This window comes from Terrapene carolina, unplaced genomic scaffold, assembly GCF_002925995.2.
Source record: "Terrapene carolina triunguis isolate 2854851 unplaced genomic scaffold, T_m_triunguis-2.0 Scaffold212, whole genome shotgun sequence".
NCBI classification, from domain to species: Eukaryota; Metazoa; Chordata; order Testudines; family Emydidae; genus Terrapene; species Terrapene triunguis.
Genome location: NW_020664563.1, coordinates 11,181,423 through 11,202,345, shown reverse-complemented (window position 1 = coordinate 11,202,345; position 20,923 = coordinate 11,181,423). Strand labels below are relative to the sequence as shown.

Sequence of the window (20,923 nt, the reverse complement as noted above, 5' to 3'; positions counted from 1 at the left end):
ATCCAGCTAGGCTAATCCAAGTGCTAATCACCCATGTTAACTGTGGTGAACCCTTGCTGTTCACTGTTTATAAGACACATTTACAAAATTTTATTTGCAAGCCCCTTGATGCTACAGTGTTCATGGTGCATCACCTATCCAGCAATGCAGGAAATAGTTTTATGTACTCAAGGTACAAATGTAACATTCTGTGATGGTAGGATGCTATGAAGTCCTTCCACCTACATGGGCTAATGTTTTAACCCTGCAATAATTATCTCCTCTAAGTGTCTACATCTAGAACTTTGGAATATATTCCCACTTACAGATTCTACTTCTGCCTTTGGTAATGTGTTGCACACCTATATTGCCTTCCTTTTATAAAGGATTTGCCCAAACTTCTTTAAAACGCTCATTCTGCTTTGCTTTACTTCGCTTCCCTTCTACAGGCTCTCCCCTTTGGTAGTGTTCCCCTCCTCTAACTCCCATTCCCAGAGCTGTACACCCCTCATATTAGTTCCATCTTAATCTCTATTTAAATTTATGCAAACCCAGCCTTCCTAATCTGTGAATTATTTTTTTTTAAAACCCATGAGAAATGCTTATGAGCCTCAGGAATCATTGTGATGTGTTCCTTCTGCTCTTACCTTGGCTCTGCCAGTGCTTTGAAGAATGTGCACCAAAGCACAGGCCATCTCCTCCTTGTTCCTCACGCTGATCACAGGCTCCAGCACTGAGCACAGCATGGTGTAGTTGTTAGTAACAAACTCTGCAAATTCTTTGTACTGTTCCATGGGGAGGATGGTGATGGTCTGGTATCGGGACTTGATCCGAATGGAAGGCCCCCCTGATTTCCCTTTATTGGGCGTAGGTGTGCTGACTGGGTACCACTTTTCCACAAACTGACGGCCAGTCACGCTGGCCATGGGGATGTTGACCAGTCCTACATAGTTATTCTTGTCTTTTTTCTTCTTCTTCTCCACATCCTTATAGATGTGAACTGTGATGCTATGGAGGGGCGGGAGGCCATAGAACTCAAAGTGTTCGCCCCAGAAGATGTTGTCTGCTTTTGTTTTGCTGGTGGTGCGGGCAAACAGAGTGTCGTCAAGGCACAGCTCACAGAAGTATTTCTTCTTGGGGGCCAAGTCCTTGGCCTCAATGATCCAGAGACGGAGCACATTCTCGGCTCGACGGCAGTTGTCCTGTGCAGAACAAAGAGCTCAGCGTTGATTTAGAGAAAGTGATGAGGAAAAAGAGCATTTTCTTTTCAAACAGAAAACACTGATCACGCAATGAGTGTATTTTATACATCGCTATTTGATCACCTTTGAATCAATTTGATCAAATTGGTTCAGAACACAAACTTGCTCTTCGCTTCTGCCATTCAGAAGCTGGCAGATTCATAAAATTTCTGGTAACTCAGTAAAAAAAAATTTTTTGTTTTAAAACACAGAAAGAAATCACTATGTTACCAAGAGCTAACCCCTCTATTGGGCCATGACGCTCTGTATCCTTGCTCCTGGGTCACACTTTAGAAGGAACCCAATCTAAAGCCTAGCAACCAGATGCTTCGCCTGACTGACAATGGTAGTTCCTTGATCAGTCTCAATGAATGGAAGTTCTTAGAGATGAGGATCAGGAGGCAAGGTAACAGGAATATATTAGTTAAAGGTTTAGCCTATTGCACTCTACATAAAGTGGTGCCTGGTAGATTTTGGTACACCAAGAGTGGCCTCCTTCCTCAGTAGCTACTTTGGTGTGATCAACCTAATTAAATAGGTGAGCACCTCTGTGATGGTTTAATATATCATCTGGACAAGAATCCAATCGTGTCATGTACATTTTACTGGTGTTAATGCTTCTGCAGCTTCCTCTTCTATTACCTTGTTAGGCTGCACTGTCCTGCGTAGGTTTTCCATCCACTTGTCTCTCTCTGCTGCAGAGGAACAACTGAAACATTTACTGCCGCTGGAGTAGGTTACCTGAAACACAAAAAATAGGTCCAGTTCTGGCAAGACTGCAAAGCAGAAAAAGGAGCAAAAGTCATAGGTGACTTTCAAGCATTGAGAGCAAATATGAAAGAGGCAGCAAAATATGGGAGCACGGAAGGAACAAGCCTGAAAAGGACACAGAGTGCAGAGAAAAAAACCTCAGCTCAGATGGGTATAAAACTGAAGGGAAACACACTGTTCTACCCAAATGTTCTGAGAGACTGTAAAATAAGGATGTAGTCAGCAATTTGAAATTTGTGCACATGCTAACTGAACTGCAGCCTCTAGATACTTGCAATATCCCTGTAAGTCCCCAAGGCAGACAATCTGATCATTAACAGAGCAGGTGTAGGGAGAGACTAGTCACATGTTGATGAAAGGTCTGATGCACAAAAATCCCTGCTGGATGTCACTGGAAATACTGTCTTCAGGAAGCTAAAAAGTGCACACTCTGGGTACGATACACATCAATGGGCTGAAACAGCCAAAATGTTTTACTTTGCTTTTGGAAGAGATACCACCATTTGGAGCAAAACAGACGCTAGGTCTGTTTGTGCACATAAGGAGACAGTCACATTTTGCTTCAATTTTTATTTGGCCTTGCCAGCTCTCCCTGTTCTTGGTCCCATTCAAATATATGAGCATGGGGAAACCACTAAAAGACTAAATTTTAGCACTAAATTTTGCATTTGTTTTGCCAGCTGTCTTCTGTCTACCCAGGAAGATTGAAGCAGAATAGGAAGTGCTTCCAGCCAATGGGCTATGTTGTGACTATTGAGCCTACAAAGTATACCTCTATTGTGAGCTCAGATGTAAAAAGTATGTGAAAGTTCGTAAGATGTTACAATAACCATGAAAAATAGGTCAAGTTGTTTATAATGCGGAATGCTGTAACAAGTGCAAAAGAACCAAAGAAGATTGATTAATCTAAACCAAAAAGGCCATGTTGATATAACCCAAAGATTGTTGAAATTATGCTGTCTAAAAACGGAAGATGTGGAACCAGAATTAATAGACCAAAATTGGTGTGACGGATACGAGGCCTAATTGGTGGACAAAATAACAAGGGAGATGAACTATGACACCCACTTTTACCCTTTCTTAAAGAGACTGAAAAAAGACATGATCAGCTCAGCTCAGTTCTCCCTCTCATCTCCCATCCCACCTGGTGTCCCCGCTTATCCCCCGAACTGCCAGCACTGCAACTCATCCCAGCTCACCTTGACTCATCTAAAGGACTTTCTTCCTGAGAGGAAGGCCTGCTGGCCTTAATCTTGTTCATGGTACTTTGTTTTCACCTGTGAGTGCTGAAAGTCATCACATGATTGTGACATCCAGTCCTCAAGCCCATTAGCGGGGATATATAATTGCCAGCATTGCAGGGGCACGTAAGATCCTGTATCATTTTCCCTTCCTTTGTTGCAATGATTCTCAAACTTTTTTACTGGTGACCCCTTTCACGTAGCAAGCCTCTGAGTGCGACCCCCACCCCCAATCAATTAAAAATGTTTTTAAATATATTTAACACCATTATAAATGTTGGAGGCAAAGTGGGGTTTGGGGTGGAGGATGACAGCTCCACCCCACGTAAGAACCATGCAACCCCCTGAGGGGTCCCCACCCCCAGTTTGAGAACCCCTGCTTTGTGGTGTTATTTTATGCCCTCCCTTCTTTCCTTCTATTCTAATCTCTCACTCTCTTGGCTTTTCATCGAATCCTGAAGTCAACTATGTTGTATTCATCCAAGCCTGCCTTGTCTATGAAGAAAATATCCAGTAAGATGACATCCCTGACCAGATCGTAAATCAGGATCCAAGTAGCAGGTGTCATGGTCGACTTGCCAACCAAAAGCATCCTCTTGTAACTAATCAGCTGTCCAGTGTTCCAAAAACATCAGCAAAAGCTTATTTCACCCATCTTTTCTCACCTGTCTCTCCTCTGCCTTGTGTCTGTCTGTTAAGCCGAGGATAAGTAAATGCCCTCTACACATCAAGGCTGGAGTAAAATTAACTCTTTCCTTTTCATCAAAGAAAAGTTGTTCTGAAAATAAGAGACTGATCTTTTGCCTCCAAAAGGAGAAAGGCTTTAAAGGTTTTGACTAAGTTTGTTTTTGCATAATCACTCAACCTGAGTTTCAATATAAATGCCTGTTTTGATTTCTTGTTCCTTCTTCTGATTAATCAATAAACTTTTCATTTGAATAAATGCTTTTGGGTGTTTGTCAAGTTACTGAGTAAAACCAAGGCCTCTGTTTAAAATAACCCCAAACCTACCTATCTCTGTTTAATGTTGGACAGTGAAAGAGATTATAGACACCTTTAACTCTTTGGGCCTTTGAGATCAATATCCACACAACAGATACTACTCTGAAATGAGTTGGAACAGCTTCTGAACGTGTTCCCTTAAGGAAAAGGGATGAGACCGATATATTTGGCGTTCTGATAGAGCAAACAGATCTTTGCGTCAGGGATTTAGACACCGGGGGCCATATTCATCCCAGGCATAACTCCACTGAAGACCGAGTGGGCCCATGACGTTGTGTTGAGCGTGATGGCCTTGAAGTAGGACTTGATAATATGCTGTTCATCCTGTCAACTTTACACATGTGTTTTAGGTAGGGTTTATCCAATTTAAAAGCACATTTATGTAATATACCTTTAGTAGCCTTCCACTAACTTTGCAGACCTTTCTAACTTAGAGGCCACTTTCTTCACATGGTATGTTGGTAACCAAGATCAGCTGGGGTGCTGTTGCTAACAGCCCCATAATATGAATGCAGGGGAGTGAGGGAGAAGGCCAGTGGGCAGCAGAAGCCCTGAGCCACAGATTTAATCCCTTGATTGCCTGACAAAGTTCAAGTTTGTTGACCTTCCGGACACCTGCAAGGCCTCTGTTTACTCAAGCTTTTCCTCAATAACCTGCCAGAACAGGGCTTTTGGAGCAGAGCTCTTATATCAGCTGACTTCTCAATTTGGTCATATTTAACTTTTTTTTAAAATGTATTGTAAGAGAATTCAGATTATGAGGAGTGAAACAAGCAAGTTTAAGCCATATATCTGCATGCACATTACAAATGCTTAGATATGTATCAGATACACAGACATTCAATTAGAAGAGTACAGTCACTGAAAAGATTTATTCCCATTGACTGATGGACGTCATTAACCCCAAAGACTTTAGAATCTTACGATGATGGTCTACATCATAACCTCAAATGTCTGAGAAAACAGATTTATTCACCCACTTAGGAAATCACAAAACAGTGCACACTGGGAATGCATACTGACTGACTACACCATGCAATCTGTACTTTTATGGGGTGGAGTTTCTTTACCTCAAAGCAGAAGTCTTGTCCAAGGATACTGCTGTGAAGTGGTTTGACAAAGACTTTCTCTTCAATCCCAAGATCCAATGCCTCCACTGCGCTGCCCGGGCTAAGCAAAGACTCATGTGAACGAGATTCTTTCAGCTTTGGCAGTCCACGAGACCTGAAAAAGAGGACAAGAGGGGAAAAATAAGAGGGGGTCAGGGAGACCTCTCCTGAACAAGATTTGGCAAGATCCAGAAACAAAGGAAGATTGAGACTGATGGGTTAACCAGTCTGTACAATTTTACAAGTACTTTATAACCCTAAAAAAAAATAAATTCCGTCAGTCTCCTTTTGGCTCTTGCTGACTTCTCAAAGACACACACCTCCAGCTAACTTGTCACCTTTAGAGTGTTGGGACGAGTTTTGCATGTCAAATGGTTTACAATATTTTCAGAATTAAATTTCCATGTGATACTTGTATGTTAGTGCTTGTTTATTCAAAAACTTAGTTTGTGACAAGCTGGGGTGTAAATCTACACTGCCAGGCACTAAGTGTCCATGTGGACCCTGATGCTGTGCACTAGAAGCTTGTCAGTGCGCTTGAATCTACTGTTTCAAAGCAGGGTAGATAAAGTGCACTACAGTAATTTTGGTGTGCAGCAGAGGGTCCACACATGCACTTGTGCTGCAGGCTAGTGCAGAGTAGACTCTTATCTCAGCTTGCTGTGAGCTAAGTGTTTGTGTAGACAAGGCCTGAATGAAATAAAGTAGACCTAGTGCAGTCTACTGTCAAAGTGGCACTGTAAAGTACCAGTTTCTGACTCCAGAATAAATGTTATCACCTCAGGTTCTTTCCTCCTTGTGCATCACTACCTGGAATAGAAGGTTCTGCAGGTAAAATTGTGCTTTCAATGGCACTACTTTGGTGGGGCTACTCATCCCTAACTGATCATCCCTGTAACTGGAACTTAGTAAACGAAATGATTGATAGTAAACAAGGAATAGAATCCAGGTCCCTCTCTTACTGCATTAGATTCTGCAGAGTGAACAGGGATAAAAACAGTAAAAACATATTTGCTACTCTAGGCCTCGATTCAGCAAAGCACTTGCTTAACTCTATCACTATTCAGCAATGCACAGCAAATAAGACTAAGCATAAGGAGGAGCAGATGTGTGAGTAGTAGTGCACACATTTTTCAGAGTACAGCTGCACTTTAAAGCAATACTTTCTCACCAAGGTTTCCCATCATAGTTGGGCCACAATGTAGGCCTGGTCTACACTAGAAAATTAGGTCGGTTTAACTACATCGGTCAAGGGTGTGAAAAATCCACCCCACTGAGCAGCATTGTTAAGCTGACCTAAGTCCCCATGCAGACTATGCTAGAATTCTTCCGTTGACCTAGCTACTGCCTCCCAGGGAGGTGGATTACCTACGCTGATGGGAGATCCCCTCCTGTTGGCATAAGTAGTGTCTACACTGAAGCGCTACACCGGTGCAGCTGTGCCACTGTAGCGTTTTAAGTGTAGACAAGCCCTTCGTTTCAAAGCAAAAACATTTACGAATGGCTATTCAAAGAAGGATTGGGACGGTTTTGTTAGCTATGCTGGCAGCTTTATTCTCTGAAAAACTGTACTTCCCCTTGAAACTCTTTTTTAAGAAAACCCAATACTTCGTAATATTAAAGAAATCTTAAACTCTCAATACCATAGCAGCAGCTTTATTGAGGGATATTTGAAAACAGGAAGCCTTCTCCAAATGCATTTTTGTTTGCATCTTCACCAATTCTAAGGCAGCTTACCAAGACATGGATACCATGAAGAATAAATATTAAGAAGCAAGCTGAGTTCACCTCATTTTAGTTTTGCACAAGATCAGCTCCTTCTGGCATTTCGGTTGATTCACATGGGATCTTTAGACATTCTCAGAGAAAATGTAGGTTACATTAAATATATTAAAATGATCTAAACAGAGGGAACAGCTGCATTCTGATAAGATGGATGCTACAAAAAAGATTTCAAATACAAATTGACAACATTAGTATGAGCACTTTGTCTGCACTGTGATTTTTTATAATAGGTTACAGCAGTAGCTTGTACCAAGGAAAACCTAAAACCTCAGCCATGTATAATTGAACACTTGCTGCAATTAGGTAGGGCAAGTCTAAAATAAACACACCACAATGCACCACTTTAATATTATTCTATGCAAAATCCTCTCTCTAATTTAAATTTCTCCTCTAAAGAAAGAACTGCTGAGGTCACTTGGCTACCCAAGTGGCAACTCTCCCAAATTCTCAGCAAATTCAGTTCCAAAAGAAGGTCCTTTAGTGAACGATGCCAGGGAACAACTGGCTGAGAGCGCCAACAGCTAATTCCAGCCCCAACAGCTCACAGCAGAAGAATAGGGGGTGGTCAGAAGGGAGGAGAAGACAGACGACCCCTTCCAAAACAAGGCAACTTTTCACAAATCCTGATAAAGCCATCACATTTGTAGCATCCGAGGGTTAAAATGGCCAACACATTCTAATTTACATCAATCAAGCGCACCTACATGAAGCAATTGTACAGCCATCTGGCAGTGCACCCCCAAATCATAGTGGTGCCACATCACAGCCTCTCCAAATCTTTTTCTGGGCTACATCTCAGAAAAGAAATCCAGGTGTGCAGAGGAAGAAATGCACAAAATCCAGCAGTAGTTTTATCTCAAGCCTTTGGTTAAAAGTTTCAGATGAATTTTAAGCCAGGCAGGAACATTGGGCAGGAAGAAATGCTACTCCATCCATACATGTTTAGTAATATCCCTTCTCCTCATCGTTCATGCTGCATCCTGCCCCTCAGGTGACACAAACAAGGTTCCTGGCGGTGCGTAGCCTGCTCAACACTGGGCCTGTTTCCATGGTGCTGCATCTATAAGGAGGTTAGAGCTGGAAGACAGCAGGGAGAAGCAGCAGCCAGCAGGGCTCAGGGAGCATGCTCTGCAACAAGGCAAAGGTGACCTTTCAAGCAAGGAGCGAATTGCTCTTCCTTGGATTTAACAAGTTAACTAGATCCTAGATAGTAAAGAATGGCAAGGAGGGGAAAATATCTTTAAAAAACTGCTTGTCAGTGGCCTACTAGGAATGGGGCGGGGGCTGAAGAAAAATACATCACAGAAGTTCTATTTATCTTTCTTCACATATGATCTTCCCCCGCTGGGAGACATTTACCATATCCCACCTCGCAAGCTAAATTTTTTACTAAAACATCTGTTTTGTTTCCTCTGCAGCATTCTCTTTAGCCTACTAATTTTGAACGTGGTTTTATCTCAGATCAACTTGGATATAAAATGGTCTTGTTTGGACAGGGGAGAGGGGCTGTGAATAAGTTTTAGCAATCCCTGGAAGTGACTGTATTTTCTCCTGCACAGATTTCTTTTTGGTGATTGGTTCCTTTCAGCACTGCCAAGCAAACAACTATCAACTGATTAAAACTCAACCTCATCCCACACCACAGTGATACTGGAGAGTTGCTTGTTGGGTTAAATGTGAATGAATGCATCTGCAATTGCCACAATGTATTTTTCATTTATTGGTAAAACTGTTTAGTATCTATGATACTGTTGCTCGGGACATAATTCAGTCAGAGGCAATTGCAATAGAAATAAATTTTATTTCTATTAAAATAGTTTCATCCAACATTCTGTTGTAATTAATAAAATAGACAATTTGCCCACCCCGTTACCCCTCTGGCATAGACACACAGTTAATAACTCAAAGCCACTCACTTATTTTTCTAATGTCCAGTGATGATGCCAGATTAAAAGAGCCTTTCCCGTATTAGATGGAAAGCTACTGGAAAAATGAGTACTACTTAGAGTGTCTGTGAAGAGAGAGGTAATCCCAGAGAAGCAGGATTACTATAAACAGGAAGATCAAGCAGGCCCAGCGTGGGGGAAGGGTTGTTTGCACAAATCTGTTTCTATTAAACAGCCCCACTAACTACCCAAATCCTGATTTCAATTACACTGAACCTTAAATGAGTAACCTTTTCCCTACTATTTCTTCTATCTACTGCACATGGTAAAAACTCCGCATAAGGGAAACATGGTTAAAATGCATCATTACCAACCAACCATTTCTATCATGAGAAGTAACGGTAGGAGGAATGTGCGGGGAAACATTTCAACTTCTCACCTCTTTCCAAATGCTGATGGGGAGTGGTCCTCACAGTGAAGTATGCATGTTCCTCAATCAGAGCTTTGACAATGCCCCAAACTACTGACCCAGCCGCCGAATCCCACCGCTACTGACAAGGTATCTCCAGCAACACTACCATACAACTCCAACCCCAATCTGACCCTGTCTCCTTGCACATCATGATTCAATAGTTCTCCTGTTCAGGAGGATTTCAGTTGTGAATAGAGGAGGCTGGGAACTGAAAACCTCAGGCTTCCAATGGCAGCATCGGACACACAGCAATCGATTAATGAGCCACTACTGTATTCTAGCAAGCATAAGGGGGAAAAGGGTTAAAAACCTAATTGCTTTGGTGATGAAGCTGTCCTGCTGATTTTGACCTATTTAAAAGCCAAGCTACAAAGTACAAGAGGCTTTCAATTACTCAGCATACTAGGGAGAGCATTATATTGTTCCAAACCCAACACGGGAATATCAATAATCTAAAACCCAAACATTAAATAAGTACAGCACTGAAGGAACAAAATCCCATAATATTTTTTCTTCATCAACAAATCAAGGTAAAACTCAAGAACGTTGATTAGAATTATATTAGTAAGGAGAGCTGAATCCTGCTCAGCCCAGCCGCCCAACTAAAACCCATTTGTCTCAACTGTCCTCAAATTAAAAAATTGTCCAGAAAGTTATGCCTGTATGCTTCAGAAAAATCCACAACACAACACCGATGCAATAACAGAGATACTTCCTAAGATCAAAAGGATTAATTCAATACTTATCCACAAAATCAACAGACAGAACCTGGATTCCCGTGTGGTGGAGTTTCTGCTCAACATTGCAATTAGGAATCCCAGGTCCGCTGAACTGAACCCTAAAGTCAGCAACAGCGTCTCAGTCCGGAAGTACAGGTGTACTCAACCAGGGCTGAAGCAGTGGATTCCCATGGCAAGCATTCATTCTATAAGCACCACACCCTGCTTGGTTTTCCAACTATCAATTAGCAAAATGTCCCATTACTTGGTCAACAATTCTACGAGTCTAACCAGTTTTATTATATGTATGTTTATTCACTATTGGAAACTTTAGTTTATTTGTTGACAATGAATAGAACTTGAATGTAAACAAGAGCCTCTGCTCTTTCTGAGCACAGAGATTCAGATCTTGTTTAATTGCAGGGCCCTACCCAAAGCCCTAAACTCATTGTTTGAACCATGTATGTTTAATTTCAAAGCCCTTTGAGCTCTTTCTCCATACAGATCACAGCTTGTCTAACATAAATCTCATATGGTGTCACAGAACATCCTGCTGAATTTCACAATCATAACATTATTTTTCCTCTGACAATCACAGTCCCTACTGCTAACATTTCAGACTCCTTTATTTTGCTGAAGCAAATACTTAACTATAATGTTTCATTTAAATGCTATTTATGGAAATGTACTATGTAGGGTGGAGCCTCCTTTCTGCATGCTTGACAGTGCGCTGTGGGTTACAGAAATGCATCTGCCATGAAGGGGGATGTTTATAAAGGGGACAACTGAACTGGCAGCCAGGGTAGAGTCTGTATCCACAAAGGGAAGGTTTATGACAGGAAGCTTAACTTTGTGGGCTTGTTCAATCTTTCCTGAAAAACAAAGCAGCTATATAAGACCTGAAAGCAGTGGCTAAGAGAAACACTCACTAGAACATGACCAGTGAGACAACATTTCTTTACAGACAACCTGCTTCATCGCCTCCTCCCCCACCCGGCACTCTCCAGCGTGTAGACAGAAATGACATATGCTGAATGAGTGCGCCTGAGTGAGTCATGCCTTAATAGCGAATTGCGTAATACAGATTTTTATCCCCAAATCTCAAACAGGATAAAATCACCCACTTTTTTTTTTTTTTTTTTTTAAACAAGGATTAAGTAGAATGAGTGAATGAGAAAGTGAAAACACTGCGAGATTTGTTTCCATTTATATTATCTTTTTTCCACCTCCGTACTGCAAAGAATAGAGGGGAAAAAATGAGAGGACCTACCGATAGTAGAAAGAGCTGGTCTGAGAGCAGCGGTAGCGCTTCACCACGAATCCCAAAGCCATGGCTACTGGCTGCCCTGGTGCCTGGCAGGGTCCATTCTTAGCAAGCACAGAAAGGAACGTTTGGCAAACTACGACTATCTGATAATGCCATAAAATCACTTTTACTAAATCAGGAGGATTCCCACGTGGCAGTAAATCCCAGCAGGGCAAAACCCTCCCAGCTGTTCAAAGAGCTTTAATGCCGTTGCTGAGAGCATATGCAAGCAGGCTCAACCATCTTTACTCCCCACACAAACAAACCTAAGGGAAGGATTATGAGGCCGGTTGGAGATGCTCTCAGACTCCCAGCCACAAATTGACTGTATTAATTTGGTCTCCTTGCCCCATCTCCTATCCAAAGCATGTTATCCTTGAATCTTTTATGCTGCTTTACCTTTAGATTAAGTAGACATGTTTTTATGCTTTAGGAAGACACTCCCAACACATGTAAGATGCAAGTGTGTGAGACGAATGCAATGGGAACCAGCCTAGGAAAAATCTGAAAGCGGACACAGTAAATGGTGCCAAATGCTATTGCAACATGAGATACTGCATCCCAGAGAGATACTGTATTGGATATATGTATCTGGAAAACTCCATTCAAAACTGGCTTAGGTCACAAATGAGAAGGGAGTCTGGAAGTTTCAAGCTAGAGCACTGTGAGATCCGAAACAATTTTGCGAGCACAGCAGGCTCTGCTCAGGAGATAGCCAGAAACTGGAATAGCAGAAGTGAGGTAAGTCAGTGACAAAACAGTGCTGTGGAAGATGCAGATCCAGACTGGGTGCACAGGTATTGTGCTAACATCCCAGTTTTGAACAGCTGGCCTGATATGCCAGCCAGCTATACTGAAACCTGGTTTTGAATCCAGTTTCAGTATATTTAAGCAGGATGATCAATTCCCCACTGCAGCAGTCCCAGCTGCATCCTGTATGGCAGTTCTCATTCTCCAATCCCCTTCCCTACAATGTTCCTGGGTCATCTCTCTACCTCAAAACAATTCTGCTCACAGGCCACCTGCCAACATCCTGAATAGATACAAGTCTGCAATACCAAATCCTGAAACACACCAGGATAAGTAAATCTCCTGGCATCTATAGGTACTTATCTATAAATTGCACCTCTATCACTATAGAACCTGAACATCTTGGAACCATTAGAAAAATGAAACAGCAATATCCATCTCTCTCCATACCCACTTGGTAGGAAGGAGCTTATTTTTGTGAATGATTTTGGGGTAAGCTAATGACATTGTATATTTTAATAATAATAATAATGTTGCTTTTTTTGTGAAATGGGATGAAGTAAGTCTCCTGACTATCTAGCCCTATAAACTTGCATAACACCATGACATCCTTTGTGAGTATCTCCTCAGATATGGGGAGGTAAGATTCACTAGGGATTAGGCTAGGAAAGTTCTTATATGTAATAAACCAATAATAATAAAGGGGCAGTAAAGACATAGGAGGTTGGGAAGAATGCTAATTCATTCATATTAATTAAACACAATTATAGAAAAACAAAAGCTAATTTTTCACCTTTCTTTGTTCACAAGCTATTTTTAATGGTTGCATCTTCCTCTTTTGTCCTTTGAATAAATAAACTCAATATTGTTTTAAAGAGGCTGAGAATTTTTTTTTTTAAATTCCTCTTCCTCCTCCCACCCCATCACCCTCCCTCGTACTTAGCTATCTCTTTCTATCTTCACTGCCTCATTCACATGTGAATTCTCAGTTGTCTTTTCACGCCATACCAGCCAATTGTATTTTCTGAGACCTTTGGCTGCAAAGTGAAACTTACTAAAAATCATTGGGGTTTAGCTTCCTTTGTGGTTGTATTTATAAAGTAAAGTAATGTATACAATTACACACTTTCAAAGATGCTGTATTCGAGTGGTGCATTTCCGGATAAGAGGCCACTAATGCAAACACAACTCCATTAAACATTCAGTCTCTTCCACGTAAGGTGCCCAGGAGGTTAGTACTGCTACAAACGCTCATCAATTTCTTTCCAAAGAGATTGAAGCAGTATTCTTTTCCCTCATCGTCCTGTAGCACAACACTTTACAAATGCATTGGCAGAGCATCTGTGATGTCAAAAGAAATTGCTACACATTTCAAGCAAAAGAGTAATACTCTCTTACAGAACAGTTAATTTATTGATAGCAATAAAGATGCTGGGGTGAATTTTATTATTGGTAGATGAAGCCTAACTATTCTCTCCTGGCTTGCTGCTTCACCTTGGGCCTTTATCTACCCAACTTAGTCCCTTCTCCAAATGAACAAGGATTTGTCCTCATTGTTTAGATTTCTTGGCTGCCTGTGATAGCTCCTGCTGAGTCCTTTAGAATTCCTGTGCAAATATATTAAAAATTCAATGTTCATGTCACAGGGCCAAGGGCCGGCAAAGTCACAAATGCCAACAACGCCCTCTGGCCACTTCCCAGAAAAAGGATTGCTATGCTGAGAGAGTGCAGCAAGCCTGGTATTAGAAAGCAGAGCAGCTTAATCCCAACTATTTTAGCAACTCTTGTCTGGCCCCCTCCTAGCAGCATCTCTAGTGCAGGCACAAGGCGGGGGAGGTGTTGGAGTAGGAGCTGCACAGTTGATAGGGGAATGGGGAAAGGTGGCAAAGATGTGTGGGAGGTACTGACTGCTGGGGCAAGAGGCATATATGTGGGAGTTCTGAGGACAACGCTGTAAGAGGGAAAGTTGGTGTGGGAGCCCGGGGAGAGGAGAGATAGGGAAAGCAGCAGCTTTCAATCACTCCAGCCGGCCTCCCTTTCAGGCTGCCATGCTTTGCATCTACCTCTCCAGCTCCCTGTTTCCTCACCTCCTACATTGGGCCCTATTTCTGGAACACCTCAATTCATTTGCCCACTGAGCTATTATTTTTAAATCCAGCCCTAGGTGTCTTAAGAGGATCATGGCACATTGACACAACAGACTGATGGTGCCAAATACCACCAGGGCCTGAAATAGAATTTACAGTTTGCAAATCATTGCCAAGACATCACAGGAGTCCCTTAGGTCTATCTGATCATTCATGTTTGCATGCTAAAAATCCGTATGCTGTTTTATAGGAGAAAAAATAGGGTGTGTACAATAGCCAGCTTCTACACCAAAGTAACTGGTGTTAAATGCAATTACCCCCTTTCACCCCCCAGAAAACAGTGCTTCCCTTATGCAGTAAGAGCAAATGTCCATCAATCCACATGTAGCAAGGTAGCATTCTCAGATGAAACCCAGTGTAGCCAGAGGAACACAAATGTAGGCTGTGACGGTGCACCTCCTAAGGCTTTATGGAAATATACTTATGAATGTCTATATGACATAACTGGAGTATGTTTTATGCTACATATGCCATGTAACATATCTCTGTAAAGGTTATGATCTACTGAATATGTTCATCCTATTTGTATGCATGTGTCATTATTGTATTCGAAGTTATGAATATTGGCTGTATACTTGTTTGATTTTAAATAGCCTTAGTAAGGCATTTGGTCAGATTCTTTAGAAAGGAATTTGCAAGTTAAGTGCCCAATCAAGAAGCACTTAACAGACAATGGATCTTGGAAGGCTCGGATCCACATAAGAAGTCTACATGAGGATGTTCAAGGTAGCATGTGAACCATGGCTGCTACCTGTAAGTTCTGAGTATAAGTTCTGTATAAGCTTTATACAGGGTAAAAGGGATTTATTTGGGGTTTGGACCCCGTTGGGAGTTGGGCATCTGAGTGTTAAAGACAGGAACACTTCTTAAGCTGCTTTCAGTTAAGCTTGCAGTTTGTGGGACGTGGTTCAGACCTGGGTCTGTGTTTGTGGCCGGCAAGCGTGTCTAGCACAGCCAGGTAGGGCTCTGGAGTCCCAAACTGGCAGGGAAAGCAGGGAAAGTAGTAGTAGTCTTGACACATCAGTTGGCAGTCCCAAGGGAGTTTCTGTGATCCAACCCATCACACAGGCTTTACACTACTCATGGGTGAGAGATTTTATAACAGAAAACTTTGTTTAAAGTTTTCAAAATCCCCCATTAAAAATAACAGGATATCACCAGGTGGTGACTGTGACGGGTTGGATCACAGAAACCCCCCTGGGAGCTGCCAACTGATGTGCCGAGACTACCTCTGCTCCTGTTTCCCCTGCCAGCTCAGGACTCTAGCACCCTGGCTTGCTGAGACAGACACTTCTGTCTGCTCCAACACAGACCCAGGGTCTGAACTACTTGGCCCAAAGCTGCAGGTTTACCTGAAAACAGCTCACAGAAGTGTGCTTGTCTTTAGCACTTAGATGCCCAACTCCCAATGGGATCTAAACCCAAATAAATCCATTTTACCCTGTATAAAGCTTATGCAGGGTAAATTTATAAATTGTTCGCCCTCTATCACACTGATAGAGAGGTATGCACAGTTGTTTGCTCCCCCAGATATTAATACATACTCTGAGTTAATTAATAAGTAAAAAGTGATTTTATTAAATACAAAAAGTAGGATTTAAGTGGTTCCAAGTAGTAACAGACAGAACAAAGTAAGTCACCAAGCAAAATAAAATAAAATGCGCAAATCTATGTCTAATCAAACTAAATACAGATAATCTCACCCTTAGAGATGCTTCAGTAAGTTTTTTCCTCAGACTGGACACCTTCTAGGGCTGGGCACAATTCTTTCCCCTGGTACAGCTCTTGTTCCAGCTCAGGTGATAGCTAGGGGATTCTTCATGATGGCTCCTCTCTCTCTCTGTTCTGTTCCACCCCTTTATATATCTTTTGCATAAGGCAGGAACCCTTTGTCCCTCTGGGTTTCCACCCCCCACCTCACTGGAAAAGCACCAGGTTAAAGATGGATTCCAGTTCAGGTGACATGATCACATGTCACTGCAAGACTTCATTACCCACTTGCCAGCACACACGTATACAGAAAGACTTACAAGTAAAACACAGGCATCTGCAGACAATGGTCCTGGTTAATGGGAATCATCAAGATTCCAAACCACCATTAATGGCCCACACTTTGCATAATTACAATAGGACCTCAGAGTTATATTTTGTATTTCTAGTTTTAGATACAAGAGTGGTACATTTATACAAATAGGATGATCACACTCAGTAGATTATAAGCTTCGTAATGATACCTTACAAGAAACCTTTTGCATGAAGCATATCCCAGTTACATTATATTCACTTATTATATTTTTATAAAACCATAGACTGCACAACGTCACAGTGACCTTATTTACCACGCTTAAGCCTATGGAGTTAAGTCCCTGATAATATGAGTTAATGACAGACCTTTCGTCACAACAGCATGGGTGACATGGCATGATTGAAGGAGCAGCACATCATCCACTTTGTTGGCTACATCCTGTGAGCAGTTTCTCCATAACTCACAAAGTTAACAAGGCCTCTAACATCTGAAGCCTTGCTGTCTCCACGATTTTATGCACTGCTTTTTAGACAGAGAAGGCAGCGCTATCGATTGAAGCAGCGCAGCATGACAGACACAAATAATGAATTCAGCCCAGCAGAGAGAGCGAAAATGCATTAAACACACAATAATGTTGTAAAGTCAAAGAAGCCTGTCAGGGTCCTAAGTACAGGGCAGCCCATTTACTACTCAATCCAACTCTACCACTGGGCTTCATGGAGTAAAAAATAACCTGTCTGGCTTCCAATTAAGACGATCATGACACTTTACAAAAGTGAAAAATGCAGTTGAGGCAGGTAAAAACAAAATATATTGCCCCTCCCCAAGCCACCAACAAAACACAAGCAAGCCTAGATATACCAACTGAGAGTGCTAAGGTGGGTCTAACCAAACTAGCTTCTGAATTTTGGGAGCTGTAGCCCCGACTTCTAGTTTTCTGAAGAACAGGCCCTGCTTCCATTAGAGAAATTCACACTGCGGTAACTACATGATTGTATTTGACAACAGTATGAATCCCCAATAGTGATGCTCTGCAGTACAGTATATGTTAGGGATTTGCACTGTAACTACATCACACAACTCCTAATGAAGATGCACTGCATCAGGATATTTGTGTTTGCAGTGGTGTAAATACACTGGTGCAAATTTCTCTAATGCAGATAGGGCCACAGTATTGTATTGTGAAACTTAACGCTTATAAGGTGTTTGGAGACCTGGAAGGAGAAGTGCTAAAAAAAGAACAAGATATTTTAGTCCAGACACTTAAGCAAACCCCTTTTCACCAGCCATCTTTAGGACTAGTGAGAATCTCGTCTGATGGAAGCACACGCAACATTTAACAATTTAACAGGCTAACATATATTTCTGCTAGTTTAAAAAACAAAACCACTCTAGTTGTCCCTCATTTCTGTCAGTTTGCAGGCATGCTTACACAGACTAACGTGTTTTGCAATGCACTTTTGAAAGAGTTGAGCTGAAACTACCAGCCTCCTTCCGAGGAAGTGCAGAGACTCCTACCTGTCATCAGCGTTGCGGAGAGATGGAAGACGGAAACTTGTATTCCTGTCCAGCTTTGACTGGCTCTTTGTCCTCTTGATGGAGCCTTTCAGACGTTTGCTGAAGAAGCCCTAAAATGAAGTGTCATAGCAAGTGAAATAGGGAAATGCTTATGCAAGTAATGACTAAACAAATGGGCCTCTCTCTACTTTATAAACCAAAAATGCTTCAGTCTGCAACAAAACTAAAACTGATCATAACCCCATTAAGGTACAATAAAAATTACTGCATGACAAGAGGAGAAGTTATAGTACAAAGAGTAGTAACTTGACATTTCCAAATTTTGACTGCATGACATACAGATTGCATTACAAGACCATCAGTTAAAGTAGAGCTGTGTTAATGAGAGAGCAATGGAAGCCACACCTAAGTATTTTGTTAAGAGAAAACATACTGAATTTTTTGAGCTCAGCATTGCTTGCTTATCTCATCTTCTGTCCTGTAAATCACTGAGTACATGGCATGCATTTTAAGCCATACCGTGCCAAATTATTTCCAAGGTTTGCCAACACAAGCATTCCTGGCCCAATCAATGCAAATTTAGCAATTCTTAATCCAATAGGATTAAGCAACATTTTATTGGCTGAAACACTCTTCTTTTTGATGAAAGAGTCAGATGAAGATATTTCACTTCAACTCAGCATAGCTGTCATGGGATATATCAAATGCATCTAAGTTAAATTGTATTTCTTGATGGAAAAGCATAGCATGGAAAGAGAAATTTGCCTAACTTCATAGGCTGTTTCTCTATAAGCAAAGTCAAGGGAGATGTCAAACAGTTCCACCCTCACTGGTGTTGAAAAATCACTTTTCGCCTTCCTCCTTTCTCTCCAATTTCTAACTCAAATTGGTTCCCCTCTTCCCTCCTTCTCTAACTACCTCTTGAGGTGGAGGACTGATTGTAGGCTCTGTTCAATTTTCGAATGCAGAGGAGCGTTTTAGAAGCCAAGCGTTTCACAGGCCAAAACTTACAGAAAATTATGAGAAAACTCCTCTCCCCCACCACCCACAAATTCTTCAGTTAGCACTAGATGCCAATATCCTCACCCTCATTCAGCCTTCTTTGAGGGAAATGTGAGGAGGGCAGCAGATTAATAGAAGCCTCTCCCACCCTCTTCTTCCAAAATTGGTAAGAAGATCTTCTGAGCAGAAGGAGATCGCCTCCTCCCCAAATACAATACCAGCCAAAACAGAAAAGAACTTGCACCAATGCAGCTGCTTGATAAGTGCTCCCCAAACCTGTGCACAGCCCCATGACCCAGTGAAATGATTACTATGCTGAAAGAAGTCTGTTTCCTGCATCTGCCGCTGCATCTGGGGCTGGCTATCCCCCAGATTAGGGGTGATCCTTACCAGGCAGCACCCCACAAAGTTGGTTAATGGATAGGCAACAGCTACCTAATGCTCCTTGACCAGGGCCGGCTCCAGGCACCAGCTTACCAAGCAGGTGCTTGGGGCGGCCACTTCGGAGAGGGGCGGCACTTCCAGCTGTTCGGCGGCAATTCGGCGGACGGTCCCTCATTCCTGTTCGGAGCGAAGGACCTCCCGCCGAATTGCCGCCGCAGATCGCGATCGCGGCTTTTTTTGTTTTGGTTTGGTTTTTTTTGTTTGGCTGCTTGGGGCGGCCAAAACCCTGGAGCTGGCCCTGTCCTTGACAAATCTTGGGAGAGAAGAAAGCTTTTCCCCTTCCCAGAAACTGGAAGAGGCTGAGAAGGGAATGCAGCCACTCCTCCCCGAATGCCCTCAACCCAGAAAATTTCGAAGTACAGGGTACATGTAGTCCATTAAGGGGAAAAGACATCTGAAAAAGGGAATGAGTGTTTGTGGCTATGCACACCACTGAAACTCTAACCAGGTTCCTGGACCTTTTGGGCCAGATCTTGAAAAAGTGCCTTTAAAAATGTTGGAATTGGTCCAGAAGAATGAAGGCACTTTCATTTAGTCTGACTTCCCTTCACAAGAAGTAACAAGACCCAGCTACTGGGACTTGGCCCTGGTGGACCCTGGCCGCATTCCATGGCATGCTCAAAGTGCAGACGCTGTGAAGCTGAACACTTCTGCTGCGCTGTGCCATGCCCCGCACACTGCCCCTGCCCTCCAAGCAACAAACTAGACAGGCCTCCTGACCTGACAAGAGTCAGAATGGGGCCCCCAAATGTTTTAAAAGTGAATTGACTCCGTTCCCAGGAGAGATGGACCCCGACTGTTGACTCTTTTAGTGTTTATAATCATTTCAGTGTCACAGCATACATTTAGAGGGACAATGGACTTTTTTTTAACTGAGCAAAAGGTATAACAGGTTAACTGGTCAAATATGGCTATCCAAATGTTGGTTATAAATGACAGCTTTCAGGATAGCCAGATGTGTAGTGCTAACAATCTGACAAAATAAAATAAAATAAAATAATGCAAGCTTACTGGGAAACATTTTTTTTTGTTTCTGAAAACACATTAAATTGTTTGCCTCTTAGGCCTGGTCTACACTAGGCTTTTATGTCGACTTTAGCGCTGTTATATCGAATTAACCCTGCACCCGTCCACACCCGGAAGCCATTTAGTTCGACATAAAGCTCTCTTTAAATCGATTTCTGTAATCCACCCCAACGAGAGGAGTAGCGCTAAATTCGACATGGCCATATCGAATTAGGCTAGGTGTGGATGGAAATCGACGGTAATAGCTCCGGGAGCTATCCCACAGTGCACCACTCTGTTGACGCTCTGGACAGCAGTCCGAGCTCGGATGCTCTGACCAGCCACACCCCCGGGAAAATTTGAATTCATTTTCATTTTCCTGTCTGGGCAGTTTGAATCTCAGTTCCTCTTTGGACATCGAGGTGAGCTCAGCAGCAGTGGCAACGATGCAGAGCTCTCCAGCAGAGATGGCCGTGCAATCTAATAGAAAGAGGGCCCCAGCATGGACTGATCGGGAAGT

At 42.3% G+C, this 20,923-nt stretch overlaps 1 protein-coding gene across 2 annotated transcripts in view; it reads right to left on the bottom strand.

Annotated features, from left to right (window-relative positions):
* Nucleotides 1–20,923, bottom strand: part of LOC113407534 (ras GTPase-activating protein nGAP-like) — a 279,190-nt gene that overhangs the window by 36,317 nt on the left and 221,950 nt on the right. For both annotated transcript variants that reach the window (XM_026656145.2, XM_026656146.2), the window contains exons 5-8: nucleotides 17,953–18,062; nucleotides 5,305–5,458; nucleotides 1,863–1,961; nucleotides 627–1,181 (exon numbers count right to left, since the gene is read on the bottom strand). In XM_026656145.2, the coding sequence (XP_026511930.1) occupies nucleotides 627–1,181; nucleotides 1,863–1,961; nucleotides 5,305–5,458; nucleotides 17,953–18,062 (918 nt within the window). The remainder of the gene's footprint in view (nucleotides 1–626; nucleotides 1,182–1,862; nucleotides 1,962–5,304; nucleotides 5,459–17,952; nucleotides 18,063–20,923) is intronic.